The following is a 13,682-nucleotide window of genomic DNA, read 5'->3' on the forward strand; positions in this document are numbered from 1 at the left end:
AAGACATTTCATAATTAACAGTATCATGAAGGTACATGAGATGTATAGTAAATATAAAAGTAGGAACAGTAAAAGAAGAAAACCGAGAAGATAGAAATGGGAGCTTTAAGGTTTAAAGAAAGGAATTATTGTTATTTGAAGGAAGAAGACTCTAAGCACAGGTGTGCACTTTTTCTGCAGCAACTTGCATGAAATCAGCCAATATTTAAATGACTAGGTCACAGAGGCTAGGAAATATCTATAACTGTGGATCAAAAATGTATATGCTTGTCTTCCTGCTAACACTGTCTATATTGCTTTTGTTAAAATTTAAGGGCAGGAGCCAAGTCTGTATTCCCCGTTCTCTGCCTCCAGGAGCTCCTATAACACTCATACATTGGTCAGAATTTTTCAGAAAATAATGGCTAATGTTAGATTGCTGAACTAGTTCAGCTTAATTTTCAAGGGTACTGAGTGTTGTCAGTGCTCATAGGCAGGCATCTGAGAACATGCAGTACTTTTGAACAATTAGATCATACTTAAAAAGCGGTCTTGTTACTGTACCACCTTCCTTTATGCAAACAGTCGATGAGCAGCTCAATGGCTGCAATTCCTCACCAAGAATACTCTGAAAAAATGATTTTCCAAAATGAAGAGTCGGTCAGGCACTAATTTACCTGCATTTTCAAGATACACAGTTGCTAGTTGTGCCTTTGAAAATCTCCCCAAGGTCATTTAGTAACAGAAACTGATGGAAGATGATTACATTAAAGAGCAAGGAATAGGAAGAAGCAAGATTATGAGGCCCTTTAAACAGTCTATTTCTTACACGCGAACCTCTGAGCAAATTATATCTCAGTATAAATATTTATACATAGAACTTCAGTTCATTTTTGCTCATCTACTATGAGATTATATTTTAAATAGATTCTATTTTAATTCTCTCGCTCTCTCCATTCTCAACCACCTGCTTACTATCTTTCTGTTTTGACATTTCCCCACACAGTATAACAACAGATGCTACATTATTTACTGAACCCAATCAATTATATTATAGAAAAATAAACAACAGTAGCTCATTAGAGCTCTTTTCTTTGTGCAAAGAACGCCTAGCTCCCCAAAGTAACTAGTCTCCAAGGCATCAACATAAAATGGCAATTTGCGATGGATATTCTGTACCAGCAAACCAAGTTAGAAAACAATGATGAGAGGGATCACATTAATAACTCTTGGATCTGAACAAGCAATTTGAGTTTTGCTGATAAAAAGATGTTCTGTACGTGAATAGCTCTCTAGCCAGATTTTCAATACATGAACTGAACATAAAGCCACTTCTGAAAGTAAACATTGTTGCAGAACAATTCAGTAAAAGTAATCTGTATACTTGAAAATGGGGAGTGTTAGCAAACATTATTGTTAACATCCCATTTGTTCTGCTAAGCAAATAGATCCTATTATTTTCATTACTACAGCCTACATTAAAACAGGGAAGCCCAGGTATATTTTGATAACATGGACTAGTTTTGCAGCCTTTGTGTAAGAAAACAGTTTCCAAAAGGCCATGGTATTAGAAAAGGTTTAGGGGCAGGCAGGTATAATAAAGCAGAAGGAATTGTTTCTATACATGCAAAATTACTTAAAAAAGAAAAACATACTGATTACTTGAATCAGAATGTAAGTGAGCTGATGGCTTAATAGTCCTGTTACTGCCACAGTACTGATTTATGTATGATTGCTATTAATCTCACAGAATTGCATTCTTTTAATTATTCTTGACACAATTCTCACAGTCCAGTTTGGCGCATTACTCCTTCAGTTGCCTTTTAGCTTCCATTCTTGGCTTATAATAAAAAACAGAAGCTGAAAAAGTGGTCAAACACTAAAGGATAATATGGAAAAAGTGGACTGCCTCTTTTCTAAATCCCTGAATACTGCTGTTTTGACTGAATTAAGTATTTACAATGCAGCATTGTTTAAAAGGTTCGAGAATGCTTACACAGTTCAGGCTTTTTAATGCAATTGTCTTAAGCAATGCATCTGCCTATATATTTGACTATATAGTTTATTATATTTATCTCAAGAAATAAAAAATGTGTTGGTAACCAACTTTTTGCAGTTGTGTAATGCAGTTTTTTCAACCACCAGCCAAGTACACAAGACTGAAATGTCAAATATGCCTTTAAGTCACATGGGGGGAGGGGGGGGGGAAGGAAGGCTGTGATTTATCAGGATTCCATGAGTTCCAAAGACACTAACTAAATGGAAAATTAAATGAGAATAAAATGTCAAATTTCAAATCTCCATAATAGATAAGAGTCAAAGCAAAGAAGTTATATTAAGTCCAGAGGAAAAAAGATAGAAAGTATGATATTTTCTGTAAATTTGTAAATGTTAGAAAATATTTATATTTTATTTATATTTTACATGAAACTAGAAACATACTCAGGAAATACAAGTGCAATAGGAATGCTGATAGAGCATTGTATTAATTAGCAATGTGCTCACAAAATCTTATATGCCTAGAAGTCAAGGGACAAAACCCAGGTAACTAATGTCACTCAACAAATTTTTATGTTTATATCACTCTTATTTTGAAAATCTTATTCAAGGGTTTCAAAGTCCTTTCCAAATACTAGCTAGTTGTGCTTCATAACAGTTCTGCAAGGACAAGATCACTTCACAGAACAGCTGAAAATATTTTAACCACTAGTCTGTTTTACTTATCCTTTGAAACGTGGTAGGACTTCAGAGGAAGAAACACAGCTGTAGCCCAGCCTTTTTTATTTCCTTTTAAATCACATTATGCATTTATTGGGGGTGTAGAAGAGGAAGCTGCTAATACGAGTATACTCTAATACATGATGTTTGGTTTTTGGTTTTTTTTTTTTTTTTTTTATGTGCACAAAGGTAAACGCCTACATAGATACGCAGCTAGGACAGAGAAGGAGGCTGCCCGAGCTACCTCTGGCGGATACCTGGGCCCCCAGCATCTACCAGCTGACTGCGTGACTCGCTAATAGTAAGTGAAATCCTTACCCCCATGCAGCCAAAGGCAAACCCAGGTATGCTGCAAAATGGCCCATTTCGTACAAAGTAGTTGGTTATTCCCACGGAAAGATGCTGTCGCATGCAACTGCATCAAAGTCTCTTAGAAAGAATATTTGGCCTGATGTTGGCACCTTTGTCACGGAGCGGATTCCCGAGGGTCTAAGTGCCAGTTCACCGAGGACACCTTGGTGAACAAAACCGTGGCTGGGGCCTGCAACACTATCTTTCTCACTGGCAATAGTTTTTGGAAATATGCCACGAAAGATCATTCATTCTTTTTACTTTGCTATTACTATTCTGTTGTTTTTCTCTGAAATTTAAATGCATTAATTTTTTAACTTCTTTTGCAATCAACATGAAGAAAACTTGTTTAATCAAACTGGGTCTTTACATTACTACTGCAGTAGCATTTTTGAGCTTCAATTGTTCACTTAATTTTGAAAGGACAGATTTTGATATTTAATGTCTCAGCCAGAGTCCTAAAGTGTTTGTTTAAACACAATTTTCATTCTATTTAAAATTTAATGGTATGTTAAAAAATGTACCATAAATTCAATTTTCTAGATTTTAGGGGGGGGTTCTTTGCTTTTTTATTTTCTTCAAAATTTTTAAAAAGGTATTTTGTCTCCCAAATTACATTTGACAACTTGTTTGATCAGAACTGCAACAGGCTTTGTGCTTCTTCATGGAAGAAATGAAAAAGCTCCATGGTGTTATATTTTTAAGAGTAGTGCCTGCAGAAACAATAATTGAGAATCTGAAAGATTCTACCATTTACAGAGCTAATTTGTTGGGTCTTCTGTTAGTACACCTATCTAATATCTGGCTATAATGTGGCAGTGTGACCCATATGATACAAAAGAAAAGCTATTAAACTGTAGATAAAAATGATTTAGCCGCACTATATTTTATATATATGTTAAGAAATTAATAAAATGTTTTCATTACTTAATGTTCACGTAAGAAGGTAAACTCTGGATTAAAGTTGCAGTGTGTGCTGAATGAAAATTGCAACCTTCATAAATCCTAAAAGTTGTCCAAAAAGGTAAAATATCCCACCTCACGTTCTTCCTCCTGTTCTTTCCGAATCTGTTCCAAACGAAACTGTTCTGCTATTTCTCTCTCTTGTGCTTCCCTCTAAGAAAGAGGAACAAACAGTGATCACACATGTATTCACTTGCACCTTCCACAGCTGTGTTTAATGACAGGCATTAGCTACATGAAGGCAAAGAAACTTTTCAACTTTTCTGTTGGGATAGGAACTGTTTGCAGCATATTTACATAATATAAAGCCATGTGAATAAAACCTTCATATTTCTTATGAGAGCTTGTTAATGGAAACTGTTATCTGAACTCCACTTCTGTCCTTAATATTTCACCACATTAGTATGACTAGTTGCATCTATTTTAAAATTCTCTGAATTTCTATTATGTAAGAACTTCCAGATATGGTTAGAGCCAAGGTTTGCGTAGCCTAGGATCCCGTCTGACAATGATTATCAACTGTCACTGGGAAATAAATGCAAGAAATAGGATATTTATTAAGCGATCTTTCCCTATCGCTTCATTACCAACTTCTATTATGAAGTAGGGCCAGGGCTGCTTTTGCAAAATGATGCAGGCAGACCCATTCCTAGTGAATTTAGCTAGTGCCATTTTGTAACCACTTATTGGAATTACGGCTCCCTACAGCAACTGGCTCATCTTAAATGCAGAACTGAAGCTGGGCAGTCCTCTGCACAAGGGTGATTTTACCAGTTGTGGAGAGATTCATGTCCTGACATTCATGAAACTACTTCACCATGGACACACCTTTGCTCTATCAGCTTCAAGTGATATGCGGTATGCTTCATCTTGCTCTCTTTTCACATTTTCTCTGGCTTCACGTTCATCCTAAAAAAAATAAAATAGGAAAAAAAAGAAAAAAGAATAAAATCAGCAAACAGTGGACCAATACTAGATTTATCTTTACGTTCACCAGCATTCTTTATCCTCAATGATTTCAAAGTATTCGACTGCCTTACTTATCTAACCATTGCTAGGAGAAGTGATCTGCAAAATGCCTAAAGGGTGACCTTGGCTTTAAAAAAAATCGTGACTTCCCTAAGGCTATGCTTCAATTGCCATATTATGTTTTAGCATGTTCCAAGCACTGGCACCAAGGCTCATTGCATCTGGCCTCCCGCTTTTATCACCGAGACACGGAGAACGGCTGCCCAGGCTACGCAGACGCCGCTGCCAGCTGAAGGCCTCCTTCCCCGCACAGCCGCGCGGGGGGAATCCACCCGCCAGACCCGCAGGGCAGGACAGGGGGACGCTGGAGGTGGACACGTGGCCCAACGCTGGGGGTGAGTCCCAAACGGGGATGTCCCTCCGGCAGCTGACAAGGCTGGACTGCCTTCTAATGCAGCGGGACAGACTGTGGCTGGAGGAAGAGGCCGGATTTTAATCTGCTATCTGCTTAGATGGACAGCAGGTAACAGCTTGTCCTAGCAGAGAGGACCTGTTCCCAGGTCCTTAGTGTGGTAAAAAATGCCCTCAACAGGATCCGCCCCAGGTCATCGTTATTAAACATCATCCAGAGGCCTGAATTCGCGTCATGGTGAACTCTATGCAAAGAAGGGAGAGTAACAAGTCCTGCTCTGAAGTGTCTTAAGTATAAAGATGCAGGCAGCCAAGAAACATGAGATTAGTATGCCAACTTCAAGCCAGCAAACCTAGCAAAATATCTTATTAATGATCACAGCACCAAAAAAAAAAAAAAAAAAGGGGGGGGGTACCAAAAATAAGCGAATGACGAAGAGAAGCATCATCCCTGCAGTGGAGGATGCAGAAGCGGCTACCCCTGAAAGCAGGAGTAATCGCACTGGGGCGATAACACAAGCTGTGCAATGAGTAACTTCATACGCTGCCTCTCCGGAGCCAGTACTGTCAGAGACGGCGTCTGCTGCTCTGTGCTCGCTCTTCCTACACCTTACAGTCCTCCCAGAGCCTTCCAGAGGCTGCCCAGGTCTCGACAAAAATCAGTAAGGTTTCGCTGCGAGACTGCCGGTGGGCTCAGGACTCTCACCCAGACTGACCAGTAACACAGCACTTAAGCTGAGGTGATTTGTCCCCTATATTTTACAGAAATGAAAATCTACTACCTACTGATTTTTGAAGCGTTATATTAAACTTTCCATTCATCTGCAAATTTTATTCTACACAAAGGAACCATTTTGCAAATCGATCATTTTTCTCCCAGAAGCTTCGCTATTTGGCAAAAACTCAATTTTAAATTGGAGGAGCAGGAGTTAACTGTTATTATTATGCCATGCAAACATGCCAAGATGTTCCTCAAACAAAACTCTAATGCATTAGTTGTTAAAGACTTCTAAATTAGCATGCATCCACAAGAAGAAAGGACAAATTGCAGGAAAAGGTATACAACCTCCAGCTGGAAAGTAACAAGATCTTTTTAGAGGAAACTCTTCTTCCTTATAGAAACAGGACCCAAGATTATTCTACAATCAGTGTGTCCTAAACTTCATTCACAGAAGATAGAGAGACCATCACTTTGTTCAGCAGAGCTAAAACACGAGTAGAAGTAATTCTTGCAAAATGTATAAAGGACAAAAACCATCGAGTAACCCGTTCCCCTCCTGGCTTTGTTAAACTCCATACGCTACGCCCATGAAATGCCTTCAAAAACTAACTCAAACCCGATAGCAGAAGCTCCCTAAATTAATATTCAATTTCTGAGAGAAAGGAATCTTGAAAAAATTAAACAGCTCCAATGTTTATGTTGTCCAAAAATGAGGAAAAAGGAATACACACACTTTCCCAACGCTTCTCAGAGATGGAACATAACAGTAGAGGAAAATAGTTTGTACTGTCTATACTGAGACTTTCCATAAGCATACCGTAAGCTTACCTTCAAACGGTAAGAAATAAAACCTTCTTTCCCAAACGAACTTACTGAAAGGTTTCAGGCAATCTGGGAGAGAACAGGCATTTTAAAAATATTCTTAAGAATTGTTTCGGAGAGAACCTGTTCAACTTTCGTGTTTTGCAACTTCATATATCTCATTCTAACTCAATTTCAAAGGTCACACAGAAGTCCAGTACTGCCTGGGAGAAAACTGAAAGATCAGATGCAAGTACTGCAATTACTGGCTCTTTCCTTCACCAGAAGATTGCCAGCAATTAACACACGGTTCAAAAAGTGAACAAAAATTTAAAATTTATAAAAATTGTTAAAACTCACTCCACAAATATATACTAAATCAGAGCTATAAGAAATTGGGTACTGAGCATTTTTTGCATTTTACAAACTGTCTAGAAAACTCAAGAAAGATACTAAATATTACTAGTGATGAGCACAGTATTTATTTGGCTATAGAGAGCTTTACTGAATAATTTTTGAAATTGGTTTAAATTATATCATCTGGATGATAACTTCAAAAAATACTGGCACTGTAGATTCTATTACCAGTATCTAAGCGTGAATTCCAGGCACTTTAAAATATATATATATATATATTTATTTCTTCCCTATTCATTACAGTTACCATCCTCCTAAAACTGGATTATGAAAAAGATGTCAGGAATGTGAAGAATTACTAAGCATGACTGCCTGGTCCTCATAGAAAATATGTAAGCCACATCTGAAAGTAAATGACCGTGCCAGAGTTTTACACTGCATTTGAACAATACTATTCTTACTGAAACAGACCTTAAAAGCAAATTTGTAGGTAGACTACACAGCACTGGAATCCAGACTTCTTTAGGTATGAAGCAGATGTAATCATAGGAAATGCCTCTTTGTACATGTTTCTGTGGTTTAATTGTTATTACTACTAGCATTCTATAGGGACAAACACACCAATGGTCATTATGACAAATTTGCAATATTCTCTCAGAGTTGCACGTTAGACCAATTTTCAACATTATATGCGATAATCCTCCTTTTTGTAATGTAGTTTGCTATTTTAGTCATGACTTCCTCTAGAGAAACCATACCAAGTAACGAGGATGACTCAAGTTCACCAGAAAGCAACAAAAGTAAAATGATAATAGTGACAGGAAAAGCAGCAGAAAATATTTCACAAAGAAGCTATCATTGCACTAACAAAGAACACAGGAGGAAGACGGAATAGCAATACAGCTAATAACTAATTTAACAATAATCTGTCAAAATTATTTTCCATTTAAAAAAAAAGTAAGGTTAGCTGACAGTTTTCTTTTTAAACCCTACATATATTGCAGCATCTATGGAACATCAGTAAGTGTATCCCTGCAACACTCCTGCAATTAAGGCAAATATTGCCATCTTCCTATTTCAAGACACCAAGGTTTGAATAAAGCGCGTCTTATCCCAGGCCATTTAAAAAGCCTATGTCAGAAGTAGGAGTTAAACTCAGGCATTTCTGAATTTCACACCGTTAACTGTATGAATGTAAATCACCCAAACCATAGGTTTGTTGGGCATGGGAAGAAGAGAGAGTCCTCCTTTGCTTCTTAAAGGGAAAAAGTTCTTTCAAGAAATTTTAAGTACTAATTCTAGATTTTACCAAAAATGTTCATAAAACAAATAAAATATTTTATGTATTCCATACATTTCTACCTGGTTATTTCTTGGTAGCCTATGAAAAGCAGAAAGCGAATCCATTACTAAGGCTGAAAGGAGCAACAAAATGTAAAATGAATTAGAACAGGAGCAAGTATGTGTCTTTGCCACATCTGCTCTGAAATGAATGCAATATTGTAGAGTAGATGAGACTTGGCTCATCTCGGCTAGGCTTGGCTTCTAGTTTTAACTTTGTCATCTGCATTATATCTCACCTACATTATTTGTTAAAATAATGGCAGAAGTAAACTCTGCTTGTTTACTGCTGGAGATGGCTGTATATAAAAAGCTTATATAATACAAAAAAATACATTAAATAGAATGAAACACAAAATTCAATATCGATAAGAATCTCATTCATTTGGATCGAGGTTTTTCTGCCTGCTTTTGTACAAGCCAGACAGGCTTATTTTGTATGCAAAAAAAGAATATCCAGGCAATTAAGAATGGATTTATATTTAAAAAAAAAAGCACCAAAAGAATGAAACCAGCATTAAAAAAAAAACAGTTCTTTGCTCATGCAGGCATCTTTTTAAGGTCCAAATTCTGCTGTTGTATAAGTGCATGTGAGCTGACTTTAACAAAGCACTAAGTCTCATCTGTATCTTGATGAATATAGCACATAAATAGACAAATAAAGACAAAAAAAATGGACTAGGGAAGATGTAGCCTGCAAGCCGAGAGATCAGAGGGCTGAGGAGCAATGAAGATCCTTCTAAAAACATACAATGTGGAAAAAAGTGGGAAGGAAGGAGCAAGGAAGGAAGGGTGCAATGGTAGAGGAACAATCCTGGGGAAGAAAGAGAAGAGAGGCTGATGTACAGATAATTGGTACCATGAAGGTGAGAAATGGAAAGAGATTAAAGCAAATGGTGGAGCAGAAAGAATTTAAGTCATTAAAAGGAAAAAGGATCCTGTCAGCTTACATGATCTTTATTCTATGCTGTCAGCACTCAGCCCACAGGGGAAAGAGATACAGATGCTTATATCTGAAGGAGTCAGTTTGCCATGGGGAATGGGAGTCCGGAAAGCAAAGCTGGAGAGCTTGGTCTCTGCTGAGCTCCCGCTCAGTCTCCACAGGTGCTCCGAGAACCACACAAGGACCCTCCGAGTGCCACTGCTACCCACTCGGAACGAACAGCTATCCGCTGTGATAAACTGATGAAAAATAAAAGCAAACTGCAGGTGCACAGATAACTGGAGAGGAAGTAAAATGGACAATAATTCAATGTTGTTCAAATACACAGAATCTTTGAGAATATGTGAGAATTACATTGCGACACCCAACATTGTGTCCTATATCTCAAGAAAGTACACAGCAGGAATACAGACTTTTCAGTGGCTAGTGACAGAAATATCAGAGATCTGGAAGGGTTTCCACATGCCAAGATATTGAAAAAGCAATGCAGGCTGCCTAGTAAGAACAGAAGATAATATATGACAAGCCTTCAAAAGAGTATAAGGAAGGTGAGTCAAGGATCCCTGCTTTCCCATTTTGACAATGCAACAATATGGGGGATGTTCATGCAATGGGAAGTTGATACATTCAAAGAAAAAAAAATGCATTTCCACATAAACATGTTGTTTACCTAAGAATTTCTTCATGATTATGTGCATTACAGATGCAAAGTCAGAAAAAATATAGTTAACACTTATATTCATGAGATGGTTAAAACAGACAGGATAAAACCTTTTCTGTAGTAATACGCAAAGCTACAGGACTAAGGAAAACTTAAGTTATTTTCTTACAGTTAAGAAATTTAGGATAACTCTTTTCAATAATCATTCTCCATATCATTTCCTGCAGCTACCTCTGAAGCACCTAACAACAGGCATTTTCAGATAGAGGTTGATGGAAAGGTGGATTTCTGATTGGATTTAGGACAGCAACTCCCCCTTTTCCTGCTGATTATACAAGGGCAAGAAAACAGCCTTTTGGGTGGGATATTTTGTTGGAAAAGTCAGCTTTGGCCCTTGTAGGCTTTTTTTTGTTATTTGTGAATATAGGAGTTAATGATTTAACTCCAGGTATCAGTTTGCACCTGATCTGTCTCAAGGAAATGTGTTATACTTTATTCTCTGTTGCCTTTTGGAGTCAGTTATTACTATAAAGTAAAAATAAGTAATACAAAACTTGAGAAGATAACCAAGACCAGAGGACATGTTCTCAGAGCATCAGTGAATAAATGGCTGTTACAAGACAGACAGAAAAAAAAAAAAAAAAGTGTATTTGCAAATGCTGAATGCTTATCTGACAGACAGTTCATTTCACTGAACCACTCCTGGAATTAAAAAATGCAAGTGCTTAAGGCTATTCATGGGAGCGTTAAAGAGGAACACCCCTTTGTCCAAACAAAGCAGTGCAATAAAGGCATTAATGTGATTCACGGAAGATGACAGACTTGCACATTGTATAACTTAAGCATATGTGATGGGGAAGATATAGAAGAAAAAAGTGTACACAAAATGCGCTAGGCACATGAGAACGAGGAAAACAAAGCAAATACAAACTTTGGTAGTGCCAGACCCACAGGTGGGGAGGAAGGACCAAATGGGCAAAGAGGGGCAGAACAATGCAGAGAGAGGATCAAAGAATCCTGCCTATTTATAGCAAAGGCTGAAAGCCGCTTCCAAATATTGAATTTGGGGAATTACCTCACACGACAAGAAACAAAAACAGAACTGAAACCTTCAAGAAGCAGTCCTGCCGTTACTTCCACGGGAGACCAGCCAGCCAGTCCTGCCAAGACATCCACCAAGCTGAGCTGGGTAGCAGGGACAGCTGCTGTTTATTAAAAAGACTAAACTAATATCCAGTGACTGGAGCCACCAGGATGTGCAGCAGAAAACCCATCTGAACTAAACATATTTTCATCTCATCTTCCGTCCTCCCACTGTCACTCCTTTGTGTTGTGTCCTGGTTCAAAGAAGTCCGTAAACTCTTGGCGGCAGCGATCGTATCTGCCGGCGGGTCGGTACAGTGACGTGCCCAATGGAAAAGCAGGCCGCAGAGGCTTGGAGGGCTAGCGCATTGCAAATACACAACCGGAAAATTTAATCAAATAAATTTTGATTACTGTAGTTTAATTAGTTATAACTAGTAATAATTAGTAAATGTGCTAATTGGATTTTTGAGGGGTTAAATCACAATCTTCGCTAGATGGCTGTCATCACCATAATGTTCTTGCGCTTTAGAATTTAATGAATTTCATGTATTTATTCTCATAACCTCCTGTTGTGCAAATACTGTATAGCATGATACACAGAACAGTGTTAGATGGAACGCAGATTATCAAAGGTATTCAAATGCTTCGTTTCTGCTGATTTTAATGTAAGCTGCAGTGCCTGAACAGAAATAGCAGAGGTCGGCTGAACGGCTAATAGACGCGTTTAGGCTGTCTGCTACCTGAAGAACAAAACTGCAGCTGAGGAGCAGAGGGAAGCGACTGATCTAAAGGAGGAAAAAGCAAACAGATCCCAGACTAGGAGAATATTGACAAGGACTGTTCCTCTGTAGTTTCCTTTGTGGATGTGAGATACAGCTTAGGAAAAGTGTTAAGGCATCGTATCAAAAAAGAAGAAAATCCCTTAAACATGACAGCAGCGGCAGCAGAAGAGGGAGACACGGTGATAGAGAGAGCCTTACGGCAAAGTCATGAAAAAGACACTTGGCCAATAACCCGTTGTCTAATGCAAGAGAGTTCTTGGATGGACACGCAAGCATATTTCTAAAAGTAGCTGCGGTAATGAAAAGAAGATGAACTTATGTCATGTTGTTGCTTTGGAGTTTTTGCTTTCTTTTACATATTTTTAAATCCCCATCCAGATATTAGTTAGGGAAGACATACATTTTCCTCATGCTGCATCAATATGTAGGAAAAAGAGATGTCATCTAAGATCAGAGAGCGAAGACTTTGACTTTGCACGTCCACATTTTTGTATAGCTCAGTTTCAGTCAAAATGTGTTTATAGCAGTTTTTCCAGTTTAAAATTCTTAATTATCTCTCTTCTTGTACAATGAAGAAAATAGTGTGTCAGCTGGAGATAGTTTAAAGTGAACTGAAGGTGTTAATTTGAATTTGTAAAAACAAGAATTTTTTCCAAGCAATTTTAGGTATTACAATTATACCTTGAAGTCTACTCCAAGAGCAGGAGTGCTAGAGTTGCGTAACTACAAAAATAAACACTATGATAGACCTACTGTTACTTAAATGTGGACAAGTTGGACCAGCTGTGTAACAGTCAATGCTTTTACAGTAATAAATGTTGACAGCAAAAATAAAAAGAATGCATTACTGAGACATCATCGAATGAGCCCTGTCATTACATGGTAACTCCACCCTGTATAAGCTTGTCAAAAAGTGTTACTGTAATCCTTTGAGAAGCCTCCTCCTCAGGCAACAGAGGAAAAATGTTTAGGATAGGCCCAGAACAGGTGTGTTGCACTGTAATGCCAGTATTTAATCAGGGATCTCTTCACATTAATTTCACAATGGAACTAACTCGGACCTGTTCTTGCCTATCATGCAATGCTGAAATGATTATTTAACTATCAAACTAAAGTAAGCAAACTAACAGAAGTGTTTAAAAATGGACATTCTAAGGTGTACGATATTTTAAAGTCATCATTGCTTTTCTACGTCCAGTACCATGCAATGACATTTCAGAGGAAAAGATGCTAGGCACTCTTTTCAAAGTCAACCCCTGCAAAATCTCAGTTCAAACCTTGATCAACGCTGGCAGAAGCTGGTTGTTTCTGCTTTTGGGGCCTCTTTTGGACAAAAAAACAACCCTACCATCTGAACAGTAGCTGAGATATAAACATATGCAGCATGAGCTAGAGGATCACACATGGTTACAAAAGCAAAATATATCCAATAGATTTATGAAATCATTAGGCAGCTTCTATTAGTACCACCAGAAAGAGCCTGAAGTTGTTTCTGGGATAAGAAACACATAGGACTGAATACTTCACTGGGACTTGGTGATCTCCCCTAGCACAGGAAGATGCCAATGCAACTCTGCATGTCCGAGGGTTGACGCTGGC

The 13,682-nt window shown here is 38.0% G+C and overlaps 1 protein-coding gene across 1 annotated transcript in view; it reads right to left on the minus strand.

Annotated features, from left to right (window-relative positions):
• FAF1 (Fas associated factor 1) overlaps positions 1-13,682 on the minus strand; it is a 179,767-nt gene that overhangs the window by 17,256 nt on the left and 148,829 nt on the right. Inside the window, exons 16-17 of the mRNA XM_067301226.1 lie at positions 4,840-4,920; positions 4,087-4,164 (exon numbers count right to left, since the gene is read on the minus strand). Coding sequence (XP_067157327.1) covers positions 4,087-4,164; positions 4,840-4,920 — 159 coding nt within the window. The remainder of the gene's footprint in view (positions 1-4,086; positions 4,165-4,839; positions 4,921-13,682) is intronic.

Source organism: Apteryx mantelli, chromosome 8 (assembly GCF_036417845.1).
Source record: "Apteryx mantelli isolate bAptMan1 chromosome 8, bAptMan1.hap1, whole genome shotgun sequence".
Lineage (NCBI taxonomy): Eukaryota > Metazoa > Chordata > Aves > Apterygiformes > Apterygidae > Apteryx > Apteryx mantelli.